At 38.9% G+C, this 13,358-nt stretch overlaps 1 protein-coding gene across 1 annotated transcript in view; it reads left to right on the top strand.

Annotated features, from left to right (window-relative positions):
- Positions 1 to 9,398: 9,398 nt before the first annotated feature.
- LOC140946859 (uncharacterized) overlaps positions 9,399 to 13,358 on the top strand; it is a 29,254-nt gene continuing 25,294 nt past the window's right edge. The window contains exons 1-4 of the mRNA XM_073395964.1: positions 9,399 to 9,430; positions 10,153 to 10,415; positions 11,041 to 11,152; positions 12,825 to 12,947. Coding sequence (XP_073252065.1) covers positions 9,406 to 9,430; positions 10,153 to 10,415; positions 11,041 to 11,152; positions 12,825 to 12,947 — 523 coding nt within the window. The 5' untranslated portion in view covers positions 9,399 to 9,405. The remainder of the gene's footprint in view (positions 9,431 to 10,152; positions 10,416 to 11,040; positions 11,153 to 12,824; positions 12,948 to 13,358) is intronic.

The following is a 13,358-nucleotide window of genomic DNA, read 5'->3' as shown; positions in this document are numbered from 1 at the left end:
AATATTGATAACATAAAGTTCTTGGCTTTGCTTCACATGATACATCTAGCTACATTTTAAAAAAGTTCACTGACCTTAGAAAGCAGTTGAAACAATTTTCAATAGCCGGAGAAAACAGCCGACACTTCGAGACTCCACCGCTGGTTCCCCCGCGAAATGACGTCTGAGAAAAAACGGGTGCAGAAATTCCATACCGACGACTCGTCCTTACCCAGATCTGGGTCGTGTTTCTGATTGGTTGAAGCACATTTTCAACCAATCAAAAGCCCTACCCAGATCTGGCTAGTGATACGTCATCAGTATGGAATTTCTGACCTCCTTTTTCAGGCGTCATTTCGCGGGAAGTCGCTAAAAGTCGGCTGTTTTCTCAAACTAGATTTTCAAACGTGCATAAAATTAAGTCTTTCTTTCTTGCCTGTAGACCATACTAGCTACGTTCTGAATTAAGTATGCAGCAGCCATTGCGTCCTCCCCCCTCCACCCGCTCATTCATGATCCTTGTTTCTTTCTCTCCTCTTTTATCCTTCCATTTTTCGCCTTTGAAGTGTCTTTAGGCTTTTTGGGCCGATAAGAACTGTAGTTTTGGCTTTATTCTGGTTAAATAAATCACAGTTTTTTGTTTTTAAAACCAGCTAGATATATACCGTATGAGACCAGTAACCCGGTGACATTCTTCTGACTTCACTATTCTAGTCGCACCTGAGATAGTATTAAGTGCAAATTTAGTTGCGTTAGTGAAACAACTTAATTTTCAAGGTTGCTTGAAGAATCGACCTAAAAAGTGCAAATTCATTAGTCGTGTAAGAACCTCTTCCCGTCAATTACACCCCCTAAGAACGATCTATTAATCGGTTTCACTGTTCAGTAGTTAGCTTTGCGCAGCTGGCAAATCTCTCTAGAGAATCCATGATTCGCTTCAAAATCATGTTAAATAAGTGTCAACTAAGCAAAATCAGACTAAATAACTAACGTACTGGTAATCCCATACAATTTACCAATAAATATACAAGATAGGTGTCCATTTAACACTCTCAAACTAGTTTAGTTTTATCTGTAATATTGAGGAATGTAAAACATGTAACACGATGATGCGCAATGAATATGTGGCGAATATGTATAAATCTACTGTAGTGTTTAGAATTCTCAATAAAGTGTATATATTAATTGATAATTTATATTGCATGGTATTGTCTGTAAATTAGCACTCATTAGGACGTCATAATTTTAACATCAAGGCTCGATATATAAAGAAATTGAATATCTGGGTTACCTGTTGCGAAGTGTGAAGCAAAATCCATTTTTATGGATTTGGAATCTTATGACAATTTTTGGGTTTATGCCATGACTTTTTTAGAGTAACCAATGTCCAGGGTTCTCGTTTTCATATCAAAAATGTTAATAAATCATTTACCAGTCGACTCTCTCTTAACGGACATCATGCTTTATGGACAGGGGGGAGGGGTACTACTCGATTATATAAGGCAGCCTTGCAAAGGGCAGGGTTTTTTTGTGCCAGTTTGGTCAGTAAACGGGTGTAAATTTCCCCCATTGTAATCTGAAACAGAGAATGGTTCGCAAGAGAATCACAAGATTGTGTTAAAACGCTTTTGCCTAAAACTTACAATGTTCAGAAATTCCATACCGGTGAGGTGTTACCAACCAGATCTGGGTAATGTTTATGATTAGTTGAAGCAAATTTCCCCACGGGGCATGACCAATCAGAAGTACTACCCAGATCTGGATAGTGACACGTCTTCTGCATGGCGGGAATTTCTGCTCTCGTTCAAACCTAGTCCCATCCTCGTCCCCAGAGCCTCCTGGGGTCCTGAGCATAAGGACAAGGAGGCTCTGAGGACACAGAATTTGAAGTCCTAGATTTTTGTACTTCCAATCATTTCTGATTATCTACAACATTTCTAATAGCGTTCACGTGCTCTTGCCGAAGTGGCAATGACTGTTAATTTAGGTGATTCAAAGGTTTTAAAAGAGAATCCTCCAACTTACTTTTGAATCAGAAATGACCGGAAGTCCTAAAATCTAGGACTTCAAATCCTGTGTCCCTAGAGCCTACTGTTCCTCGTGCTCAGGCCCCCAGGAGGCGCTCGGGACGACAATGCCTTGTCCCGGTTCGGCGTCTTGCCAGGCCTTCTCGGTCAATGCATTTCGGTGACATATCGGAAACGAACGTGACCCGAAACGCATAAGATGAGGGGAATAATGATGTCTAGGGACTAGGCAACGCTCGTTCCGCTTCAGACGTCATTTCGCGAGAAAACCGTACAGGTCATGGTGTCGGATGGCGCAAAATGTCGGCCATCTTCTCAGAAGTTCATTTGCGTGAGCAATTTTTTTCGTTGTTTTATACCATATTTGCAGGAACACGGTTGTGTTGAGATCCAGAACTTTTGCTACCATGGCAACCTGACACAACGGCTTATCCTTTCTGTCGACTTTCAGTTGAATTTAATAATCATTGCTTGGCGATTTTAGATACAAATGCACTCACAGCTGGTTAATTTGTCAAATACTCTTACAAACAGAAAATGTTTACCATGATCTTGGATAATAGCTAAAGTGCTTTCCCAGAACGTTGATCTAACTTCAAAGAAACGCTCAGTACTCTTTGGAAATTTTAACAAAAGGTCTACTTGGGGGTTAGGGGTGGGGGAGGGGACATGAAATGTCCTGAACTCACCTCATGAAAATACGAAACACAATAGACCTTTTTACCGATACGGCGGCCATATTGAATTAATTGGATTTAAGGAGTATTATGGGATTCCCAGGGGGCATGAGAACGACCCGATATACTCGCTTCAGTAGTTACGCGCGCTTTTCGGGCCAATTTTTCTTTAAGTCTTCCTAGAAAAAGATTGTAATGGTAAAAAAAGATCGCTGTGCCGTGTTTGGATGTAATAATGATCGCCTTTTTTCCCGAGAGATATACATTAAAGTTCTCTTTTTGCCCGAAAAGCGCGCGAAAATACTCCATAAATTTGATAAATTCAAAATGGCCGCCGTATCTGTAAAATGGTCTATTCAGTAAACCTGAGAAATTGATCGACGGGCCAGCTGTATCTTCCATGCACTCAATTAGCGTCACGACGTTTTTTGTTTTTTTTTTTGAATGAATTGTCTGAATTTTCGTAAGCTTTTTAAAGTAGTAGGAAACAGTGTTTTTAAGGATCTGATCGATCGATAGCAAAATATCCGATAGATAGAACAATTTGAGTTACAGAAAGAGAAACCTCTAAAGATTCTGATCTGTTATTTCATACATAATTTTTCTTTATAACAAAAGTTAATATCTGTCTTTTACTGTTAGCGTGCCAGTAACGCGGTTTTTAATTAGCTATATCTAAAATAAGGCGTCCCTTCTTTTCATCTCTCTGTAGTTTTGCCAAAATGTTTAATTGAACTGAAGTCTATTGACTTTCAGTTTAATACTCGTTTGCTGCGTGAGTTTACATGGTATTATACTCGCTGTTAGTAAAAATTTTCTCACAAACAAAAAACGGTTATCACGATCTCCTTGGGTAATAGCTATGGGGAACATTGAATTAATGAGTTTTTAATAATATCTTGTCAAAACGAGTACTCAGGGTGGGGGCTAAAAATGTCGAAAGCTCGCCTGTTATTACTTCTTTCCCAAATTTACCCGTATGAAAATAGGCAACAAAATTCAACAAATATGCCAAAAATTGAATGAGATTAAAAAAAAAAAAGATAGATATATTTGCTCTAGTTAATTCCAGTTAAAACATTTCAAACTAACCACTCAAAATAAAATTCGTTGGTGTTCGCTTGAAGCACAGAGGGTAAGATTGATGTCTGTTGGTCTCTCGTTTAACGAGAAAAAGGTCGACAGGAGTAAAAACGACACAGTGCACATGTTATAAAACTATAAACACTGCGCTTCTGCATATGTGCATACAGTTTTTCCTTCAGTTCTTTCCTGCTTTTCCCTCCAAATCAGCAAAGCCAGTCGATGGATGAAGTAAAATTGAACGCTTGTGCTGAGATCAATAACAAACAAAACTATTTGCCTTCTTATTTTTTACTGAATTTGGTATTAGAAATAACATGGGCGAAGAATAATTCCTTACGAAAAATAGTAAACAAATTTAAAGATAAATTGAAAGGACTTATTCGGATTATTTGTTTCATTTGTTATAACTTTTCTCCACCTGGAGCGATTCCGCTCACTTAAACATAGGACACCCACGCATCTTCTTTCTAAAAAGTGTTTTCGGATAGTCAAATTTAAGAAAACGAAAGAAGTCCATTCGATTACAAAAAACTACCGCACAGTCAACTTACGTATGATGGAAAACTTAAGCGGGTTCAGTTCTTTTCCGAAAAATACAACGATTTTTAATAGGGCCGGAATAACATCATGCCGGGTACGTTTTGGAAGTATATAAATCAGCTGTCGAATTGGAGGCAAAATCTTGTTTCTCTTAATGAGATATTTTCAAACTACCAAAGAATGACCAGTCACTTGTTTTTCTTAACTGGGGCGTTACAACCAGTCTAAGCGGCCTCATATTCGTTAATAAAAGAAAAATATATGAAAATAAAATTATATACTAGTTACTACTGGTATCACATTGCATTTCTGCATGACATTGTGTAATACGGAGTGAATTTTTTATTTAGAACCTCGTCAGGCCTTGAGGTATTGACCTCGCTAGCGCTATCGCTCGATTAATACATCTTCTTTAGTCCTTCAGACTAAAAAAATCTTTTAGACTTTTGTGGATAAAATTTCTATCATGAGCCACCAGAATCTTCCTAACTACGTGGTGTGTACTGCTCGTTACACCTGCAATACTGAAATGAATACTGAAATGGATCCGATATCGAAAACGATTCAATTTCGAAGGAATTAATTCATTGATAGAATGGGCGTGCGCCTTGTTTTACGTTAACTGATACGACAGACGGGCAAAATTGACATTTCAAGCAATTGCGTTTTCTATCCTCCTTTATAAAATAAATAACACTATAAGATGTCCAGGTCAATTTTAAAAACTGTTTCATTGTTGTTGCAGTTGTTTTTATCCATTGCCCTTTTTACTGTTATTAACTCGCTATTAGTAATTTTTTGAAAATGTACTAATTTGTATAGAGCCTTGTATTTTCGCACCTTGCCAGACCTTGCCAGAGATGGCGGTATTCGCGGCATAATCGTAAGTGAAATTAAGTTGACCTTAAACGATCCAGCGGTATTTGCAGTAAAGACGAACTGACTGCTAAATTAAAACTATGATGAATTTTAAAACATCTCTGTTGGCAAGAGACACAAATGGCTTTTACTGGAAGTACAATCCAGAGATGTTTTCTTCGCGGGCAGCTAATCCGACTTAATGCCATTTAATATGTCGCGCACCTCGAAAGTGCGAAAATTTTTTTGTCGTGTGTTAGGTTTCAGTATACATTTTGTTAATCTTCATTTCGCGCCGGAATAAATTGGTTTGCGCGCAAAGGGCTTCTAAAAAAAATCACAAGGTTTGTCCCACTTCGAGTCCACCTTCTGGCGATACGCCGGCTTGGTAGCTGGAATACATTGCCGAGGCGAAGATCTGGCATTCTTTCTTCCTCGTCGTTTTTTCTCCACGGCATTTTCTATTTATATTTATATTTGTAGTGAGAATGCAGTGCATATCGGTGGATTTTACTTCGTGCGGCTTGCTATTTATAAGAGAAGAGTGCCGGATTTCATCGCTTTGCTCGCCTTTAATTTGTTGTCGAATGCAAAGTAAAAGAACCGACAACTGTAAGGTAAGAACTGAAGTTTGTTTCCTTGCGAAAAATAGAGCATAGAACTCGTGAAACCCGTGAGTATAACCTCGGTTATACCTAATGTTATGCGAGAACTCCTCGCTTTTTCGATGGGTAACACAGGATACAAACAAAAGTTTCTTTCGCAAAATTAAGTATAATTTAGTTATCGAGACCATTTGAAGACGATTTTTCGCTATATGCTTCATTACTTGGCTTATTCCGGCTACGTGCTAGGAGTTAGATGACAATGTTTGTGTGCTATGTAATTATGTTGATAATTTCTTATAGAGCTTTGCAGCTTTGTATTGAAACTCATGAAAGCCAAACTTGTTTAACCCTAGCAAAAAAACTGTTCTATTATGGAGAAATTTTTAACGTCTATTTGGCAACATATGGTGTAACATTTAGGGAAAAAAGCTTGATTTTTGACGAAACGGACTGTAGTTTTTTTTCTTTGAAGAGAGGGCGAGCCAAACGCAAGCTTTAGGCCCCGTGAATACAGTGTTACGCAGTGATTCTTTAGGTAGACTAAAAAACATAGGCTGCACTTTAGGTGGCGCACCCATGTGTGCAGTGTAACCCAGTGATTCTTTAGGTAGAGCTAAAAAACATACGCTGCACTTTAGGTGGCGCACCCATGAGTGCAGTGTAACCCAGTGATTCTTTAGGTAGAGCTAACAAACATAGGCTGCACTTAAGGTGGCGCACCCATGAGTGTAGTGTAACCCAGTGATTCTTTAGGTACAGCTAACAAACTTAGGCTGCACTTTAGGTGGCGCACCCGTGAGTGCAGTGTAACCCAGTGATTCTTTAGGTAGAGCTTACAAAAATAGGCTGTACTTTAGGTGATTCTGTAGGTAGAGCTACACATAGGCTGCACTTAAGGTGGCGCACTCATGAGTGTATTGTAACCCAGTGATTCTTTAGGTACAGCTAACAAACTTAGGCTGCACTTTAGGTGGCTCACCCATGAGTGTAGTGTAACCCAGTGATTCTCTAGGTAGAGCTAACAAAAACTAGGCAGCACTTTAGGTAGCGCACCCATGAGTGCAGTGTAACCCAGTGTTCTTATGGCAGAGCTTACAAACATAGGCTGTAATAGGTGTACATCAGATAGCAATACTTTTTCCATAAAACTTTGTGATGGTACAATATGCATGGCTATTCGACTACTTCTTTATCGCTAGATACATTGTTTTAACACACACTATTGATAGCCAGAGGAAGTATATTGTCTACAAACATACGCACATCACAGATGTAAGGTAACGTTATTTGTACATGGTATTTCGTTCAGGTACTAAACTAACTGTAATAATAAAAGCATGCTTTACAAAGAGGCCATGTGAAAATATTACATATCTCTAAATTAAGGTTTTTTCATTTTCCTTTAAAAACATAAAGGGATGTCAATAGCCGCACCTTTAAAGTCAAGCTGTTCCACAACACATTTCCGCTACGAGAAAGGCTTCTTTTATAAAATTCGGTGTGAGGTTTTGGAACAGCGAGCTTGTATTTATTTAGGGGCACCCAACGACTGTTTTCTCTGAAATATCTGTTCGGAGAGGCAAAAATTGCCTAGAATTTTCTATAGCTTGAGGAAGGCTGAAAATTTCTAGATGACCGTTCCATTCATGTACAATTTTCGAAGGTTATCTAATGAAATCCCTACGACTCTCCAAAGACGTTTTTTTGGTGATTTCATTTATGTTTTCGATCCGGTTTTGTTTTTCATTTTTGTTTTTGCGGCTTAATTCGCAGCGAGCGAAAAAAATGTATTCGTCGAAAAGAATAATTTCACTTTGGTCAGCACTGTCCTTTTTTTTTGTTTGGCGATGTAAACTTTATTTATTTTAGTTGTGACGGCATTACAGCCCCGGGATTACAGCTTTGGAAGAAACTGAATATGTCCGTATTGCGCCTCGCGTTTTCGCAAAATGGCGCCGGGAAGAATAATATTTTCTTCCAACTAGAGTCTTCATCATGACTATCGAGTCAAGTAATTTTAAATTATCTCGTTTCCAAAGTGCGTGCTGCTGAGAACCAGACGACGGTATATAAACACAAGCCTCATTGTTCTCGCGAAAATTGAGGCGCATTTATTAGAACTTGATGACAAGTATAGACCGTGCTCCAAAAGTCCCATACAATTTACTGTAACGACGTTACAGTAAATTGTATGGGACTCTCCAGGATACTTACAGTTCAGGCAATTTGTGTCCCCTCATCGGGCGGCGGGCGGCTAATTGCTGTCAGAATAACGCCGTTAGTTTCCGAATGAGACTACCAATTTGTTTAATATGTGGGACGTTCAGGTGCCGCTTGTTAATTGATGTTAAGAACTATATTTTTTGGGACTGAAAGTTATTAAACAATATATCTTTATTCTTGCTGCTAAAGATAAAACTATTTACCGATGTTCATAGTTGACCTCAGCAACTTATCAACCGAAACATAGTTTAGAAATTTCTGCGTTTCCATTACCTTTGCTTGGACAGACACCTCAGTTACAAACTTTCGTTAAATTTTAACTATACAGTAAATGAGGGCTAAACATTAACCAAACGTAAATTTACATGAAAACATCCTCTTTGCTATGTTAATTCTACGTCGGGTGGTAACTTAATTTAAAATGCGTGTTTGTAATAACCGTTGGGTAATTAACATTTCGCAATTTTTAGAGATTAACTTTTTGATATGCGACCATTATGAAGAGGGTCCACAATAGGGGTTCTCAAATCCCGCCTTCCCGCCTATTTTTTCTTCTTAATCCCGCTTTCCTGCCTGCCTGTTTTTATGTACGAATCCCGATCTTCCTTGAATATTGAAATAGACGTTATAGAAGACTAACCTTCACGAAATAGGCAGCTTTATGTTTAAGGTTCTCAACAACACCATTACTGATTAGCATTTATTTTTTTTCGTTGAGAATGTTTTTTTGTCCCGCCGCATCCGCACAAAAAAGAAATTGTCTACTTTGATCCTGGACGGGCTTTGAAATTCTGATTAAAGCTCTTTTCAATTTGAAATAACGATAATAATACTGGTTTATTCACAGGAGATCCATAAACTAAAAATATGGCAGCTGTTCACCTAAAGCTAACCACAACACTATAACTAACCTCAGAAAAATTATCGTGATCAATAAAATGATGACAAAACAAAAAAACTTCAAAGTTCCGGTAAAATGCTATAATAAAAGTAACTAAGAAAGCAGCCTTGTCTTAGTTTTAAGGTGCTTTGTCAACTGACTCTTGAAATAACTAAAATCTGTGGAGTTGCTGATCCTGATAGGGTGTGTTAACGCATCGAGAACGTTGGCAGTGCTGTCTTGGAAGGTCCCTAATTCTAATGATGATCTGTAGCGTCCTCGTGGCGTTACGATTGTTCAACCTAAGATAGGAGGACCAATTGAGAACATGATTTGACAAATTCTGCTGCTTGTGCTTACCAACTATGCGCCACCCTAGCTTAAACAAATCTTGCCTGGTTGCATAACACTTAAAAGAAGAAAACAGCAGCTGTACTCGTTGAAGTCTCTCAAGACAAAACATGCAGGACTTTTATTGAAAATGAATGGGAGTTCCAACCTCTGACATTTGGACACTGACGAAAACGATGAAAATAGAAATGCCGGAAAAAGGTAATAAGCTTCACTTTCTTCGATACTCATAGCTGTCATACCTTAACCTCAGAGGCGGACTGCAGACATGCAAAAGAGCCATTTTTGTCAGTCAACGCGGTGTGGTCAGGACAAAACTAAATTCCCTTTACGTTTCCCACATCCCAAGCTCATAAAAATAGGAAATCCTACTCCCACTCGCTTTCAAAATTCCCGCTTCCCGCTCCTGTTTTGAGCTCGCATCCCGCGTATCACCACAAAAAATAGCCAAATCCGCATCCCGCCAAACCTATTGTGGACCCTCTATGAAAGCGTTTTATCAGAATGCCCTGTTAGACTTCGCAGTGCTGCGGTTGAGAAAAGCTTCACTTCTTTTCAACAGCAAAGTATTAATATTCACCATTCAACAAGAGACAAATTTTGTGAATTCCGATGTCCTCAATCGGCCTAGGCGTTTTCAACATTGATTGTTCGCCAAAACGGCAACGAGCTTTTTAATATTTTCCTATCCTCTACATTGGCAGGACAAGTCAATCACTCTGCTGGACACGCGTCAATCGAGCTCAAAGTATTAATTAACTTGCTATATACAAAATTATGTAATATATATTTATGAAACCTACAAATTTTACGCGAGAACTTCCTTTACCTAGACACACACTGTTCACGAAAACAATGCTGTAATATTGCAGAGATAAGTAACATGATTTCCTCACTCATTTTCTGCTTCGTCGTTGGCGCAGTTTTAGCAGTCGAAGAAGACTCTAGGTCTGCCTACATCAAAACGCAAGAGAACAAGCGTTTACATGGCTATGTTGTCAAGAAAATCGATTCTACGGATGAAATGTCGTGCAGTCAAGCATGTTTAAGACATTCTTGGTGTACCTCTTCTAACTTCAAAGAGTCCTCGGGCAATTGTGAACTGAACAAGCATGAGTTCTCTACAACTGACGATGACATCAAGCTCACTGATAATCCAGGCACAACGTTTTCAATGTTTCTTAAGGTAAGAAAAGTTTTGAATTTTCATTGCTCAGACAACAAGGGTGTGCGCTTGCAGATGAGCCTAATTTCCGCTTGCAAGAAGAAATAGACTCCTGTACCGAGGCTAAGGCAACAACTGTTCAAGCGAAGCTAAGTAAAAAAAATAAAAAATTGGTAAAACGGTAAAGTTGAGTTGTTGTAAAAGAGCACTAGTTAGCACTCGCATTTCAGTCATATGTTTCGTATGGGAGCGAGCCATGTTTTCCTTTCCCAAATTTTTCAGTTCCGCAAAATCATTATCGAAGGCAATGTTTTGTTCCCTAACAAGAGACTTACATGTCTTGAAAATAAAGTTAAGAGAAGTATAGAGTGTAAACAACCGTAAATGTTAAAAAAAGACGAACGTAGAGACGGCAATTTATGAGTGGAATTTTTATGTTCAACATTAGATTTGATTTGTGCACTTAAAAATGTTGAGCGATCAGTCTCGCTACCTGCAAGAATCTGTAGGTAGTAAATCGCCCTCCCCTGCCCAAGAAAGAGTGGCTAAAACATCGCCTTTCTGGTGTATAAAGCTGTAGGAAGTCGATGGAAAACGATGTATATCATTTTAGCTTACCGAAGTGACATATGAACATTTTCCTCAGGGCTGCCTAATGGCTGGATGCCTTAACGGAGGTTCTTGTTTGTTCGACGAAGGGAAAGATGCGTTTGCTTGTTCATGCAGTCCGCAGTGGAGAGGAGAAAAATGCGAAATGGGTAGGTCGAAACTGTTCTTGTTCCTTAAATACGATAGACAGTCTAGGAGAAGAGTGAAAGACGTACCCGGCTGAAAACGAAATCACACAACTTTCTGTACTTTATACGCGGCAAATTTATTTTAGAAGAAAGAAAAGAGTTATTATCTGCTGGCTGGTTTTCTCTGGCAATGTAGTTGATATAGTCCTCAGGAATTAATTTAAATCCCGTATAATATAAGAAAATAATGTAACGTATGAGACTTTGGCGTTTACCGTTAGCCTCCAATGTGGAAAAGACATTACATTGGCATGATGTGGCCAAATTTGATGACAACTACACATAACGGACGTTTTTATACAGAGAATTTGCATCCATGAATTAGATAATTATTTTTGCTTAAGGCTTTTCGGCGAAACACTGGTCGATCGTCCGACGAGGAAACCGCTAGATTCTAAATAGAAGGGTAAATTGTTTTAAAATAGTTAGTCGTAAAGGTAACAAAGTGACAATGCGCAAACTTGGCACAATTGATAGCCATGTATAGGACATTGAAAAAATGCAATAAAAAGATCGGGTCACCTTGCTTGTTTTTGTTTTGTTAGGGCCGTTATTCTTGAAAACCATCAAAAAAATTTTTCATTTAGCAAAAAACTATTACCACAGAAACCTCGATCCTATTTGTTTCTCGGGGACTATATAATCTCTGGGCTCCAAATGTAGAGTTTCACGCCGTTTACTGTATACAAATAATACAACTTGTACTATCTTCTATCTCCCTTTAAAATATTTTCCTTGAGCACCCATAACATTACCATATATTATTGTGTTACCTACGAGTTTAATCATCATAAGAAATAGGCCCTCCAAGGGGGGTTACGTATGTCCAGAGTATGAATTTCAAAACCTGTTGTTTCTCGTATTGAGGAGGAAGCCATGTCGCTGTTGGGATTTCACTACTGTATTTATGCTTTTATTCTCCGTTGCTGTCGCAGTTTCAACCCATCTTTGGGTCGTTTGTCGCCATTTCTGCTGCACTATGTCGCTGTTTCAAGGCCATGTTTTGCTTGTCGAAATTTAGCTCAACAGGACCTAAAGAAAGTAGTCAAAACAAGTGTAATAAACGGCGACCTACTGAAGGGTGGAGCTATACAAAACACTACTGTTGTGTGGGCCTGATGGGTTTAAAGTCTGAAAATGAAAAAAGGAGTGTGGAAATAAGACGATACCATTAATGTTTTGTATGCGCCTAATAAACCTGCATTGCCAGAAAAATTATGAACTGGTCTGAAAATGTCACACATCTCAACCCCCTGACCCTGGGGGCGCATCTCTCTCTCCCGCGCCCTTCACGGGTTAGAAGGAAGGGAAGAATGACATTTCAGAATACGTATAGACATTTACGTTCATGATCCAGGGATTAATAAAGGAGCGAGTATACAGAAGAAACACATGTCCCTTTTGTAAATACGTAGCGAAGCAATTAACTAACAAACGATCAGTTTTCCTATGAAGTGGCCATGGTGTGTCGTCTGGCCTTGCCACTTCCCTTATTGTGGCAAGCAATCAAAGAAAAACGGTAAACATCAAAATGATTTTCTACCAAAGATTTAAACAGACGACTGAAGGAATCGTTCAGAAAAAAATTATATTCTTCTAAGTAAATCAATGCATTCTTTTTAATATTTTGCAGACATCAACGAGTGTGAGACAGGAAAGCATCACTGCGACTCCAATGCTTTCTGTAACAACACTAAAGGCTCTTACATTTGTACATGCAAACCAGGATATACCGGAAACGGCGTTAACTGCACAGGTAAAATAAAGAAGCGTGAATGACCTCATATAAAAGCATTTCTATTCAACAAATGTTTTCGAGTTCCATTAACTAAGGTGTATGTTTTATCTTTAAGGGTTCTATAAAATATTTCCAACATGATAGTACGTGATAGGCGGCTTGTTTATCGTTGGCATACGAACAGGCTCACTTAAGTGAGTTTGAGGGTTATGTATTAAGGTAGCCTGCGTGGCAGGCGTTTGAAAGGGAAGGGAAAGGGAGTTTTAGGCTCGCGTTTCCCTCGGGCCCAAAACCCCCTTTCCCTTTCCTTTCAAACGCCTGCCACGCAGGCTAGTATTAAGGCGGCGATGCAGCCGTCGGCGGGAGCTGGCGAATCCGAAGATAAGAAAAAGGCGATTAAACGTTGAAAAAAATATTTGCATATTCGGC

The sequence above is a fragment of the Porites lutea genome, chromosome 8 (assembly GCF_958299795.1).
Source record: "Porites lutea chromosome 8, jaPorLute2.1, whole genome shotgun sequence".
Taxonomy (NCBI): domain Eukaryota; kingdom Metazoa; phylum Cnidaria; class Anthozoa; order Scleractinia; family Poritidae; genus Porites; species Porites lutea.
Note: the sequence above shows the minus strand (reverse complement) of the source record. Positions and strands in the feature narration are given on the sequence as shown.